Here is a 15,043-nt window from a genome sequence, read left to right as displayed (position 1 = left end):
CACACCTTGGTTTTAGGCCAGTAAGACCCGTTTCAGACCTCTGCCTACAGAATTGTGACAGAATACATTTGTGTTGCATTAAGTCACAAAGTTTGTGGTAATTTGTTACATCAGCAATAGGAAACTAATACTTTACTCTGATTTTTTTCTTTTCCAGCATGGTACAGTTGACAATGGAGCTTTAGGTGATGGTTGAGCCACAAGGTGGAAGGATTCTGGGCCTCTAAATCACCAGGTAAAGCAAAATCATCTTTGAAACATAAACTTTAGACTCTCATGTGGGAAATAATTGTATTTGAATGATAGCATTTGTTACAACTTATCCCATCACAATGAGTTCAAATCTGTGCCTCAGCTTTCTTATTTTAAATAATGAGAAAAGTAAGAGTAGTTACCTCAAATAGTTTTTGTGAAAATTAAGTTATTATATCTAAAGTGTTTAGAATGATTCCTGACACATAGTATGTTATCATTAAAATTTAATGTATACATAGACATGCATGCACATACACATACCACACACTGAATTTATAGTATCTCTGATGAACATCAGTGTGAACATTCTAAATAAAGGATTGACTTATTGGTAGATAGACTGCAGCAACATGCTCAAAGAATCATATCTGTGGCCCAAGAGTGGTTTCTTTTAAAAATACAAAAAATTCAATATGAAATGTTAATATCCACCATTAGTACTGACTGAAAACTAGTTTCTTTCTAGCTCATGAGTTAGAAACAATTTGTGTATGTGTTCTTTTTGGAGGAGAGGGGAGCATTTTTTCATAATAGTTCAACAACAATGAGACACCAGATGATAAAAATCATCTCACATGTTAAAATTCTGTTGTTGGGTTTTTGTTTGTTTTTTTTGTTTGTTTGTTTTTGTGGTGATGGTGGTGTTTTGTTTTTTGTTTTTTGTGTTTTGTTCCCCCTAACAGAGTTTGGGGTAGATGTCAAACTGTAACTGCCTAATTCTGATTATGGATGATTTTTCTAGTATCAGGGCTGTATGCTCATGTACTAATAGTGCAAGACTGGAAACATAGTATATAAATAAACATATTTCTTTTACACATAGGATTAACTACAAATGGAAACATCATTTCCAGTAATATTTATTTGTAGCATTACATACAGGTATTTTTAGATTTACATGTGCTACCATAAAGAGGACCACTTGATTCCTCAATACCAAAAATATACATTTGAAAAATAATTCGATGATGTAAATGGTAAGCTCGTATTCATGAAAGAATTCACCCAGTCTAGAACTTCTACCTTCGGTATGTTGAAGGATAACATGCTCTTTGGGGACAGAGGTTGTATTCTTGTATACTCCTTGCTGACACTGGTTTTACTGATCCACTTTCCTGAGTGTTAGGCCTGGGAGGAGACTTTGGTTTGCTGAAATATTCTGCAACAGGTATTTTCATATTATTTCTTCTTATAAATGATGGAGGCTTGTGCTCAGCCTCTGAAATAGAGAAAAAATCTAAATAAGACCATAATCGAGACACTGAATACAGCTTCTCCATGTTTTAGTAGTATATTATCTACAAAAAACTATGTGAAGTTTAGGTGAATCAGATACACCCAAAACTCATAAAATAACATATTCCTTTTCTTTTTTTTTTTTTTTTAACCACTTGCTCATCTTTAATGAGTTATTTGTTCTGTAACATGCAGGATATGCTCCTTCACTCTCAAAAGTAAACATGATTTTGATTGCAATGATATAGAGTTGGTTATGGGTAAGAGTGATGGGTGAGAATGGGACAATGAGAGAAAGAAGGAAGATCTATGGTCCTGATAGATGCAACAAAAGAAGAGAAAAGCAGGCTAAAACAAGTTAATTGTGCTCATAAGACCTACATAGTTGCACCCAAGCAGGAATAGGGATGTAAGGAGATGCTGAATATCAACAATGGAGAGAAAGGGGCATGACTGGGGAATTCTTATACAAAAAAGTTCCAAATATCTAAATGATAAAATATGTGTGGGCGTTACAGGTAAGACATCAAGTTGAATAATAGAAACCATCACTGTCATGATGTTATAGTCCCAGGATGAGGAGTTTGGTAGGAGAGGCCAGAAACAATAGGCTGTTCTTGGGGTCTAAGTAGGGGAGTACTTTGTAATTTTTAAATTATACTTACTATTGGCTGTTAGCAGATAGTGCCTCTTTTGGGTTTGGTTAATCACAGTGGAACTTGCTGGGGTCTAGGGTGACCCCAGTGAGCTCTAATTGACTATATATCATTCCTGGTGTAAAGGGAACTTGTAGAAATGACAAGACAGATTTTTGTATAAAGCTTGTAGATACGCTTCATAGTTGTTGCTCTGTAGTCATGAGTACTCTGCTTGTTTTAAACCTAGAAACTGCCAAACCTACAAGGATACTTTGTTTGGGCTATTTTGGACCAAGGTAGGACTTTCCACAATTCTTGATTCTCCCTGGTGCCCCTATAGACTGGAGCTGGGCTTCTGGTGGGACACAAAACTGCTCTTTTCTATTGTGTTTTTGCTGTCTCGTAGGTCACCTGCTTGTGGCTGATTGCCATTTTGCCCTTCTCTCTGGTTGATTTTGTTTCCAGTGAAATTATTTAGCTCCATTAAGCTCTGAAGAACCAAAACTCTGAGATCATTATCCTTTTGTTAGGTCAATGCAGGGTTTCCCTTTTCACTGCCTTGCTATAACCAAACCTATAGTTCCTGTTGTCCTGCTGACTTGCTTCTCCAAGAATGTCTGTCCCTGATCAGGCACTTTGCCTTTCAAAACAAAGGTAAATTTATCTTTATGAGAAAGTCAGCAGATACTCTCGCAAGAGTTGATCTGGAAACTACTATTGTATTTTTCTGTTTTTTTAAAAGCACTGATCCTTAAAATCTGTTCCCTAGGTCATTAGTACTTACTGGTTTCTTTATACCAACTCAGTAGCTACCAAAAACTGTACTTAACCTTTTGGTACTTCCTTGTTTTCTGCAGATCCTTGACTTGACACTCTAGATCAGTTGGAGAAAGAAAAAAGTGAGTTTCACAGATACGAAAAAGTATTTTCTATAGACTACACTGTCGTCAATAAGTTCAGTGTGTATGTATCTTAAATATGCTACCCCAATTCTTTGTGTGTTTTTTTAAACGCATACAGTGCTAAATTTACTTCCCAATGAAAACTTCTTCTTACTTTGAGTAAATATCTAACTATTGTATCATATATTAGTCATTAAGGTAGAGATTAACTCTTACTATCTTCCAGTTTCAGATTTTATGGAAACTTTGAGATAGCGACAATTAGTAATACAAGTTTTTTGTCTTAATGCCTTTTAAATTGACATATTTATATTTCCAAAAATGTGTTTTTCCTCTAACTTTAAGCTTCACTCAACTTTTAATTGTAAAGCAACAAGATTTTCTCTCCAAGCTTAAATAATATCCTACCACACATTCTTTCACCATGATTCTACATAAATATATATTTTTCTTCTGTTATTGAAGTTACAGCATTTAAGAAAAATTTCTCCTGCAGTAATTTCAATTATTTTAGTAGTTATTTTTCTTTCTAGGAGGCCCCAGGAGTAAATCAGAGAAAATTAAGTGAAGCAATTTATTTTAATCTTGCATTGTTCTACACAAAAAAGTGAAACCTGTGTGATACACATTTAACAAAATATACACTAACTGTAACAATACAATTTTGATTTCCTTAATTGCATCTATTTTTAGTTAAACTATAAAAACCTTTATTATCTTAGATTTCTAGGTAGCCATTCTTGCTTTTCCCTTAGTGGAAAAATAATTTTTCTTAAAAAGAAAGGTTACCAGATAAGAAAGACATATTTCTGCCAAAATGTTCTAAACAATAGAATTGAGAACAATTCTTATATTACATATATGAAAATGAAAGCAAATATATATTGCAGTCATTTACTAAATAAAGCGGAGCTTTAAAACCTCCTGTTTAACATTTTGAAAGGTAAATAACAAGATAATTCAAAGTCTTCATATACCATAGGCCCTCCTTCTAGGAGGCCATTACATCTAATTACCTGGTTGGTTGATGCCCTTCTGTATCTCTGGTCAGCACTTTTGATTTTGCAAGTGCATTTTGGGGCAATTTAACTGTGGGTGGTGATTTAACTGTGGGTGGTTTCCCAGTCTCTGGTGCTGGTTCCATTGAGGTGTTTCTTCTGTGATGAGTCAACAGGTTTATCTCAGCAAGCTCAGAATGAATCAAAGCTGAGACCCACTCTTTTTCTGTTTTAAGAGATAAAAAAGGATGGGAGGAGTGAAGGTTGCAATTGTCATTCTGGCTAGAAACACAGGATTATCCAGCTCCTGAGTATGAAAGACTGGTCATCTATTTTCTGGATAGTTACCTATGTGGGAGTAAAGACTTCTGCAGAAAAGTTGGTTCATTTTAACATGGTTTCTGTTGACCTGTGATACTGTAGAGTGCCCAGAGTAGTTAACTCACTGAGGCACTTGTCCCTGAATAGCGGTGGAATAGTTTTAAAATATTGAGTACAGTAGCCAGTCTTACAGGCTGCCACCAAAGATATTAGGATACCTATACAAAAATAAGAAGTACAATATGATTCCGTTAAAATATAGACTAACAGGTAATAAATAGTTACAAGCATATCTAGGAAGATATACACCAAAGTATTCACTTAAATGATGTCTGTGGTAATTTTATTGATTATTTCTGTTCTGTCTCGTCTCTTTTTTTCTTTCTGGTTCATCTGTTCTTTCTCCCAACAATAAGGATTTATTACTTGTATAGTTTATTAAATGTTACATTCTTAAAAAGAAAAAATAATTGGAAGATAACTAAAGACCCATTGCCTCTAAGCACTTTTCAATTGCCTAAAAAGTAGTATTGAATTCCTGGGGCAAGGTAATATTTCCAAAATGCTTCCTACTTTAAAACATTAGACTGTTCCTCACACATTGGTACTTCCTAGCATTGATCAATGCAGTAATTCTCAAAGAGTAGTCCTGAGAACAGCATTATCAGCAACACCTGGGAACTTGTCAGAAATGCAAATTCTCAAGTCCCACCGCAGAGATTTTGCCTCAGTCAGTAGGATGACCAGCTACATTTGAAGATAGCTGCTCTCTGCCACTTATCAGTGTCTCGATTGGGAATGGCATGTGTTTTCATGAAACAGGACAGGAAGGGCCCAAAAGAGGTTAGGAGATGACTGAGTTGATGGTTTTGTTGGGCAACTGTAAGAGCTGTTGCAGGTTGGGTAGCTGTTCTACTGTTCTGCTTACCAAAGGAAAGAAATAAGCTTTGTGTTCAGAGTTAACAACAGGTCAGAGGATGTGCTCAGGAAGGCCCCTGGGTGTGTGGACTCTAGAGGAGCACAAACCAACTCTAGCTGAGAATAATACCTCCCTTGGACACAAGTGTTTCATGTCACCCAAATGAGTTCAATTTAAGGCATACTGAATTTTGGGTTCATTGAATGACCCACATGCATGCAGCTGGATATGCAGAACAGCAATTACCTTATACTGAAACATTGCAGAAATAGTACTGCAACATTATCTTTGCAAACTCAATGTACAAAACTTCAGATATTGGCATATTTCCAGTTTCTGACAATAAATTGAGCTCACTGTTTTAAAATGTATATTTTAATCGCACCTTTTGAACTTGCATGAAGTAGCCACTGTAAAACTTCTGCGAGAGAATCAGTATGCAAAATGTCACAGAGCTTTGCCAGGATCTAACAGAGAACATTAGAGTGACATATGAGCAAATAAATAATACAAGGTTTATCAGTTTTCCTTTACCTTCTCCAAATCCCATCTTCCCAAATATCACTCTGTATACGATGTGCAATTAAGTCAATTGAGATTTTTAACTCGGGAGCTCAATTTCAAATAGCACACAGTAGAATCTTAGTGAAAACAACATTTCCAGTACAATTAACACTTTAGGTTAGGCTATGGAGTGTGTTTGTCTGAGGTATTGCTCCTCATAAGAGGGCATTAGCTGTGGGGGTCTGCCCGCAGACCCTGACCTAAACGACGGATGAATAAAACGTACGTTGACACACAGATATTCTGTTTTGCCAGTACAGCCGAGTGTCCGACTGCCTGCACACCAAGAGAGGTTTGTCACTGCGGCTGGCACTGACCAGCTCACACTCCAGGCATTTATTTGATAAACAACAGAAGCTTTGAGTAAACACACTTGTGGATAATTTACATGGTTAAGAGAGTTCTAGGAATGATTAAAGCTCAGGTACCGAGGTCTAAGGTAAATACCATTAGGGGGCAATATCCCTAGTTGGCCTCCCCCAAGAAGGCCATCTAGGTCAAAGGTTAGTTAATGGAGGTAGGGTAAACAGACAACTGGGGAAGCTTCAATTGTCCCTAGTATTTACCCGATGACCTAATGTTCCAAGGTAAGAACCAGCTGCCTTCAGCCTGTTCAATTATTACAAGCTATGTAACCTTCTGGCCTTCCAAAAGGTTTGTGACTATTCCCTATAACTTTCCCTAATATTTCCCTTTAATATTTCCACCACCATCCTGAGTGAATCCCAACATTTGTCTTGCTTTGTCTATTCAATACCACCGTCTTCTAGTAGGAATATACTTTTGGTGAATTTATCCTTCCCACTGTACCATAGGGTTCTAATGAGAATCCATCAGTCACAGAACTGGCCCCATCTGCCCTGCTCCTCTCCATAGTCTGAGATAGAGGGATGTGATCTGGGCTCGAGTCATCATTGTACCTCAGTTTCTTGAACACAGCAATTGGCCCAGTGGGATAGGAATATAATTCCCTTTATTTATTCAGAATGCTTACTTGAGTTTTTTTTAAAACTCTGGAGCTACAGGCTTAAATGTAGGTGACAGTAGAGATAGAAATATGGAATAATTACTTCTCATGAAAATGGACTATCATAAGCATTAAAATAAAATACAATGTGTTAAGCACAGGTAATGAAGCTTCCTGACTGAGTCTTAATTGTGTCTGCTGTTAGAATTTAGACATATCTGATATTCATATGTATTTACTGAACTTCAGTCCTGTATATCCATCTGCCTACTAGATGTATTCACTTAGCTATACTATAGATATTTTGGACACAAAATATATAAAACAAAATCCACATTTCTTTTCCTAAAACCTGCTCCAAACTTACTTTTCCTCCTGGTTCCCCTGTCTCAATGAACAGCACCAACATACATTAAACTGTCCAAACCAGATGCTGAGATTCATCCTGGACAACTCCCTTGCCCTTTTCTAAAACATAATGTCAGACAAATTCAGTAAAGTCTACCTTCTAAATACTTCTTAAATCACTCCTTTTGTCTTCATCCTCATTGTCTTGACCCAGCCTAAAGCAACATCAAATCTGGTTTGAGCTACTGCAACATTCATTCTCTTAGTATTTCTGCTTGAAGTCTTAAATTATTATTAATTTAACAAATATTTGTATTAGTCACTGATCTAGATGCTGAAGATAGAGAAGCAAAATTAAATGGCTGGAAAATCAACTGTCCTGTATTGAACGTTGTTATTATGTTAAGATTTCTGTCTTTGATAATGACATATTCTAAAGAGAGAAAGTTAGATTTGCTCCTAATTTCACAACAAATCAACAACTGTGGCAAAAATGGAAAAAAAGCCTCATGGTATTTTCTAAACCACTCTGCCTCTATGGATTTTTCATCAATATAGTGATTGCACATCACTCTTAGCTGCTTCTGTCATAGATCACTGATTGATCAACAACATCCTAGATAATATAATTATCCTTTCAGCGAGAGGATGTAGAATATGTCTTCCTGGGAAACCTCCTGCATTCTCTGTTACAGAAACCTACGCAGATGCACAATGAACACAGTAGCTTCCAATCTCTTCAGAAAAACATTTGTTTCTGCAGCTTGGGGCAGGGATGATGACTACACCTGTAAATCAGGCTTCTTGAGTGTCAGAGATATTATAGCTTTTCCAAAGGGTCACAAATCAAGTCTTGATCAGATCTGGAGAAACGGAAAAGTATCCAATGAGTAGATTCTCTCTGTTATTCCACCTGTGGAAGTTTATTGAACTCACTCTTTGGAATCCCTCAAAAAACTTTTCGTCAATGATCTCATGATTTCTAGGGCAAAGAAACCTTAATTCCTCAAGGCAACCCCATGTTTCTTTTGCCATAGTGGTAACTGAAAACCTATATGTAGGGTTCTCTGTATCATCTTGGTAGGCAAAAACTCAGAGCAGACTACCAGAAAGGCTTCTGGAATTGAAAACTTCTCTTCCAACTCCAGAGGATAGGTGCTCAGCATCAGAGATATCCACCATTGTCCAGCAAAGATTCTGGGGATTCCAGCCTTGGTACCTACCATAAAAGTTGTCCTGACATCCTGTCTTTGCAGGACTTTCCAATTCTCATTCCAACAATCATATTTTCCAAAATGGTTCGTGACCTTGAGTTCTGAGTGCCTGTCCTGAACATATTTCATGAAGTGGCATAATGTATATGATTCATATCTTCCCATCTTTATTGGCATTATTCTGTACTCACAAGTCTACGTGCTGTAAGGATGAGTGCAAATTTTAACACATGTGGAAATTCCTTAAACTTGAAATGGAACTTTTTCAATTACTCCCAATAGAGGGAAGCTCCCTGGTCATTAAACCTATTCAATTAGAAATCAAAGTCAAAGATCCATCCTCAGTTTTTGTGTGTTGTGGCTTGAAAGGGAGTGTGCAAAAAACATGGTTCAGCACTTCTTTAACAATATATTTGCCCTCCCAAGTCATAAAAGGTCAGGTCTGGCACGATTTAGTGACTTCGAATCTCTGTAAAGAGTGGTCACAGGGGAAAAAATTGGTGGTATTAATGCACATTACCAGAAGAAACTACCCAAACCAGTCCTGGGATTAGAGATTTGAGTGGCAATGAACTGGATTTCTAAGAAACTGTCTTCTCTGGTCAAAGAAAACTGATTTTGCCAGGTTCTGGAATAGGAGACTTCTATCCTTATGTTTGTCCAAACTTTTTAATTTTTTTAGGTGAAAACCTAGGTGTGAACTATCTGACATTGTTTATGCATATTTATCCCTTAAAAGACATGTTAAATTATTTTTTTGCTGATTATTTAACATTTGAAATGAAGGAGTTACCATTTACTCTGCACATCAGTATTAAAATAAATAATTCCAAATATATTCAGTATCAACTCCAAACATTTAAAGAAGGTGAAACAATGGCCCTTGTTAAAAATTATTATCAAACCTATCAATCCTTGTCTTTTTCTTGGAGTTTTTAGTCTACTTGTCCTTTTGCATAGTTTTGAGTGTACCGTCTTGCTATTTGTTTTTTATTTTTTCCTTCTGTTACTGTTCCCCTTATTCTTTTCTCTGTCTCCTTTTGGATTAATCAAGCATATTTTAATATTCCACTTTATCCTCTCCATTGGCTTTTTAGCTATACTTTTTTTGTTGTTCAAGGGATTAAAATATGCATCCTTAAACTAATATAGTGTTCCTTGAATTAATATTATACCACTTAATGTATAATGTAAGAACCTTGTGAGTTATACTTCCATTTATCTCTCACCTGAACGTTGTGTTATTGTTGTTTTACATTTTACTACTCTGTTTTCTTTATAACCACACTTATCTCCCTCTCACCTCTTCCTTTACTTCCAAATGACAGAACTATAAAATGTCAGCTTATCTTTAAATTTTAAGAGCTTTAAAGTGTCATTTCATTGTCTTATGGCTTGCATATTTCTAGTGAGAAGTCACTAGTGAGAAGTCAGCTGTCATTTTCATCATTACAGTCATGCACCATATAACAATGTTTTAGTCAACAGTGGACCACATATACAATGGTGGTCCAATAAGATTATCATACTGTATTTTTACTGTATCTTTTCCTGTTTAGATACACAAATACTTACCATTGTGCTACAATTTCTACAGTATTCAGTATAGTAAAATGTTATATAGGTTTATAGCTCAGGAACTGACACATTTCTCAGAATGTATTCCTGTCATTAAGTGATGCATGACTGTATATGTAATATGTCTTTTTTCTCTTGCTGATTTCAAGATATTCTCTTCAGTTTTCTGCAGCTTTATTATGATGTGCCCAGATGTAACTTCTGTGTTTATCTTTCTTGGGTTTTGTAAAGTTTCATTAAATTTAGAAAAATATTAGCTATTAGCTCTTCAAATAATTTTTATGCTCTAATCTCTCTTTCTTCTTCCTCTGAGACTCCAATTGCACATGTGTTAGACCACCCAATATATTCTCACAGGTCAGTAAGGTTTTGTTTACATTTTTTGAAGTCTTTTTACTTTAATTTGGATTTTTTTTATTGCCCTCTCTTTAACTCCACTTATATATTTTTTTCTGCAGTGCCACGTGTGCTGCTAATCACATCCAGTGAAATTTTGGTTTCAAATATTGTACAGTCATGCATTACTTAATGACAAGAACACGTTTTGAGAAATGCATCATTAATGATCCAGTCATTGTGTGGACATCATAGAGTGTGCTTACATAAACCTAGATGATACAACCTACTACACGCTTAGGCTATATGGTATAGCCTATTGTTCCTGGGCTACAAACCTGTACAGCATGTTACTGTACTAAATACTGTAGGCAATTGTAACACATTGGTAAGTATTTGTGTAAACATATACTTACATAGAAAACATATACTTACCTAAACATAGAAAAGGTACAGTAAAGATACCATATTATATACTTATGGTACCACTGTCATATTTATGATCTGTTATTGGTGGAAACATTGTTATGCAGTACATAGCTGTATTTCTCAATTCTAAGGTTTCCTTTTGGTCTCTTTTTAACTTCCATTTCTCTTGAGAGATGCCTCATCTATTCACTCATTATGTCTTTTCTTTCCTAGAAATCCTTGAAAATCTTTAAAAATAATCTCTTTTACAGCCTTTTCTACCAATTTCCACATCTGTGCCATTTCTGTGTCTGTTATTATCAATTCTTTTTTCCTTCTGCTTATGGGTTGTAGTTTGCTGCTCTTTGGGTGTCTAATAACTATTATTTGAGGGACTTTGTATATGCTACATTGTGGAGAGTCTACATTTTGCAACCTGTGGATCAGGAAGTGCCCTCATGAGCCCATGCCACAGGGCTCTGGGCCTGAAACACAGAGCTGTGTGGAGTCTCAGCAGAATAGCCACTCAGGTACACACAGAAACATACTCCAGCTCAGAAATCCTGGCAAGACAGGAAATCTATCTGTGCATATCCCTAGGAAGGGGACTGAATCCAGAGAGCTAAGCAGCATCATTCTGTTTGCCCCACTTACAGGGCTCTCACAAGTTAGGACCCACTGGCTTGGAATTCCAGCCAGCCAATGGCAACAGGCTGGAGACTGCCTGTGATGGGACCAAGTTCCCAGGGGAAGGGGCAGACAGCATCTCTGTGTTTTGGTCAACTCAGCTGTTCTAGCCTGCTGGCTCCAGGGAGTGCAGGCCATCCGGACAGGGAGGAGTCCCCACTAACAAGGCACAGCTGCTGTGCCAGATCATGCCCAGACTGCTTCTTTAAGTGGGATCCCAATCCATTCCTTCTCACTGGGTGGGGCCTCCCTGTGGGAATTTCAGCAACTCCAGCCAGGGTCATACGCACAGAACTCTGATCTCCCCCGGGACAGAGCCCCCCAGGGGGAAGGGCAGCTGTTGTCTCAGCATTTCAGTTGACTCAGCCATTCCAGCCTGCCAGCTCTGGAAAGTCCAAGTGGTCTGGACGAGGAAGAGATCGCCCCAATCCAGCATACTTGCTCTTCCCAAAAGCAACCAGACTGCTTCTTTAAGTGGGTCCCTGATCCCATTCCTCCTGACCCGGTAATGCCTCCCAATAGAAGCCTCCACACACCTCCTATAGGAGCATTTGAGCCAGCAACAGGTCAGTAGCCCCCTAGGATGGAGATCCCAGAGGAAGGAGCAGGCAGACATCTTTGCTGTCTTGCAGCCTTCACTGGTGATACCTCCAGGTATGGGAAAACTCAAGGCAACCAGGGTCTGGAGCAGACCCCCAACAAACTGCAGCAGCCCTACAGAAGAGTGGCCTGACTGTTAGAAGAAAAACAAACAGAAAACAACAGCAACAGAAAAAAAGGATGCCACAAAAATCCCATTTAAAGGTCAGTAACCTCAAAGATTGAAGGTAGATAAGCCCACAAAGATGAAAATGAATCAACGCAAAAATGCTGAAAACTCAAGAAGCCAGGGTTCTTCTTCTCCTCCAAATGACTGCAACACATCTCAAGCAAGGACACAGAACTGGGCTGAGGCTGAGATGGCTAAATGAGAGAAGTAGGCTTCAGAAGGTGGGTAATAACAAACTTTGCTAAGCTAAAGGAGCATGTTGTAACTTAGTGTAAAGAAGCTAAAAATCATGATAAAACAATACATAAGCCGATAACAAGAATAGCCAGTTTAGAGAGGAACATAACTGACCTGATGGAGCTGAAAAACAAACACAAGAACTTCACAATGTAATGTAATTATAAGTATTAATAGCAGAAAAGACCAAGTAGAGGAAAGAATCTCAGAGCTTGAAGAGCATCTTTCTGAAATAAGACAAGCAGACAAAAATAGAGAAAAAAGAATAAAAAAGAATGAACAAAACCTCTGATAAATGTGGGATTATGTAAGAAGACTGAACTTAAGACTGATTGAAATACCTGAAAGAGATGAGGAGAATGGAACCAGGTTGGAAAACATACTTCAGGATGTCATCTAGGAGAACTTCCCCAAACTAGCAAGACAGGCCAACATTCAAATTCAGGAAATCTGGAGAACCCTAGTAAGATACTCCATGAGAAGATCCACCCTCAGGCACATCATCATCAGATTCTCCAAGGTCAAAATGAAAGAAAAAACATTAAGCGCAGCCAGAGAGAAAGGTCAGGTCACCTACAAAGGGAAGTCCATCAGACTAATACCAGATCTCTCAGTGGAAACCCCACAAGCTAGAAGAAATTGGGAGCCAATATTCAACATTCTTAAAGAAAAGAGTTTCCAACCCAGAATTTCACATCTGGCCAAACTGAGCTCCATAAGCAAAGGAGAAATAAGATGCTTTTTAGACAAGCAAATGCTGAGGGAATTTGTCACCACCAGGCCTGCCTTGCTCCTGAAGGAAGCACTAAATATGGAAAGGAAAACTTTTATCAGCCACTACAAAAACACAGTTAAGTACACAGACCAGTGACACTATGAACCAACCACATAAACAAGTCTGCAAAATAACCAGCTAGCATCATGGTGACAAGATCAAATTCACACATAGCAATACTAACCTTAAATGTAAATGGGCTAAATGCATTAGAGAAATGCAAATCAAAACCACAATGAGATACCATCTCACACCAGTCAGAATGGCGATTATTAAAAAGTCAAAAAACAGCAGATGCTGGCGAGGTTGTAGAGAAAAAGGAACAATTTTACACTGTTGGTGGGAGTAAAAATTACTCCCACCATTGTGGAAGGCAGTGTGGTGATTCCTCAATGATCTTGAGGCAGAAATACCACTTAATCCAGCAATCCCATTACTGGGTATATACCCAAAGGAATATAAATTATTTTGTTATATATGCATGCATATGTTCACTGCAGCACTACTCACAATAGCAAAGACATGGAATCAACCTAAATGCCCATCAATGATAGACTGGATAAAGAAAATGTGATACATGTATGCCATGGAATACTATGCAGCCATAAAAAGGAACAAGATCGTGTCCTTTGCAAGGGCATAGATGGAGGTGGAAGCTGTTATCCTCAGCAACTAATGAAGGAACAGAAAACCAAACACCACATGTTCTCACTTATAAGTGGGAGCTGAACAGTGAGAACATATGGATATATGACGGGGGACAACACACACTGGCACCTGTCAGGGAGTGTTAGGGGAGAAGGAGAGCATCAGGAAGACTAGCCAATGGATGCTGGGCATAATACCTAGGTGATGGGATGATCTGTGCAGCAAACCACCAGGGCATAGGTTTACCTATGTAACAAACCTGCACATTCTGCACATGTACCCCAGAACTTAAAATAAAAGTTGAGGGAAAAAATAGTGTTTTGTTCTTGAACATTATTAATATATTGGCAGGTGAACTTGATGTCCTGAAATTTTATTTTAGGATTTGAGAATCTAGCCTAGAGTAGCCTCTATTGCAGGGCTATTTTTAAGGTGTAACTTTTCCGGGGTCTGAATTGAAGTCCTGGTATGTTCTGCAAGGTATCCTCACTCCGGCGAGGTCTTTTCAGGGTTTTTTAGAACTCCAGCAACTCTAAGCTCTGTAATACCTCCCATTAGCTCTCCTTGCTGGGTCTCAGAATCATCCTGTACATGTGAGGCTTCATATTGGACTGAACACTTAATGGTACCCCTAAATTTCTGGAGCTCATTCTCTGCACAGATTTATCTTCTTCAGATCTTACTTTGCAAATTCCAGCCACCTCAGCATCCCCAAATACTAAACTCTGTTTTCTGTACCTAGTGAACTTGCTGCTGTCTGTTCAGACTCCACTTCTCTGTGCCATGATTAGGCATGTGCCCCAGGTAGAAGTCTGGGTTGAATATGGAAATAACCCCAATTGTTTCTCTTCTCTCAATGATCCAATCTGTAGTGTCTGTTGCCCGGTACCTGCAAATCGTTTCTGTATATATTTCGCTGAATTATATAGTTTTTTAAAGCAGGAGGTTAAGCGTTGAATCTAATCTATCATTTTCGAATCAGAGTCCCTTGCTTGCAACTTTGTCACCCCTTATGTTCCCAAATTAATCTGCATATTGTATCCAGAGTGATTTTTCTAAAGTACAGTTCTAACTATGTAATTCTTATACTTACAAAGTAATTCAATATCATTTAGTGCTTAAAATTCTTTACTGGCTTCCCACACCCCTTGGGATGAAATCTGGACACCTTGATAGGGCTTATAGAGTACTACATTATCCAGTCTGTTCTTAAGTCTCCAGCCCCATCTCTTGCCACTTTCTC

The 15,043-nt window shown here is 37.8% G+C and overlaps 1 protein-coding gene across 1 annotated transcript in view; it reads right to left on the bottom strand.

Annotated features, from left to right (window-relative positions):
- Positions 1–1,142: 1,142 nt before the first annotated feature.
- The window catches only part of C5H4orf17 (chromosome 5 C4orf17 homolog), a 36,991-nt gene continuing 23,090 nt past the window's right edge, over positions 1,143–15,043 (bottom strand). Inside the window, exons 5-8 of the mRNA XM_028848641.2 lie at positions 5,655–5,736; positions 4,048–4,255; positions 2,960–3,003; positions 1,143–1,474 (exon numbers count right to left, since the gene is read on the bottom strand). Coding sequence (XP_028704474.2) covers positions 1,275–1,474; positions 2,960–3,003; positions 4,048–4,255; positions 5,655–5,736 — 534 coding nt within the window. The 3' untranslated portion in view covers positions 1,143–1,274. The remainder of the gene's footprint in view (positions 1,475–2,959; positions 3,004–4,047; positions 4,256–5,654; positions 5,737–15,043) is intronic.

This window comes from Macaca mulatta, chromosome 5 (assembly GCF_049350105.2).
Source record: "Macaca mulatta isolate MMU2019108-1 chromosome 5, T2T-MMU8v2.0, whole genome shotgun sequence".
NCBI lineage: Eukaryota > Metazoa > Chordata > Mammalia > Primates > Cercopithecidae > Macaca > Macaca mulatta.
Note: the sequence above shows the minus strand (reverse complement) of the source record. Positions and strands in the feature narration are given on the sequence as shown.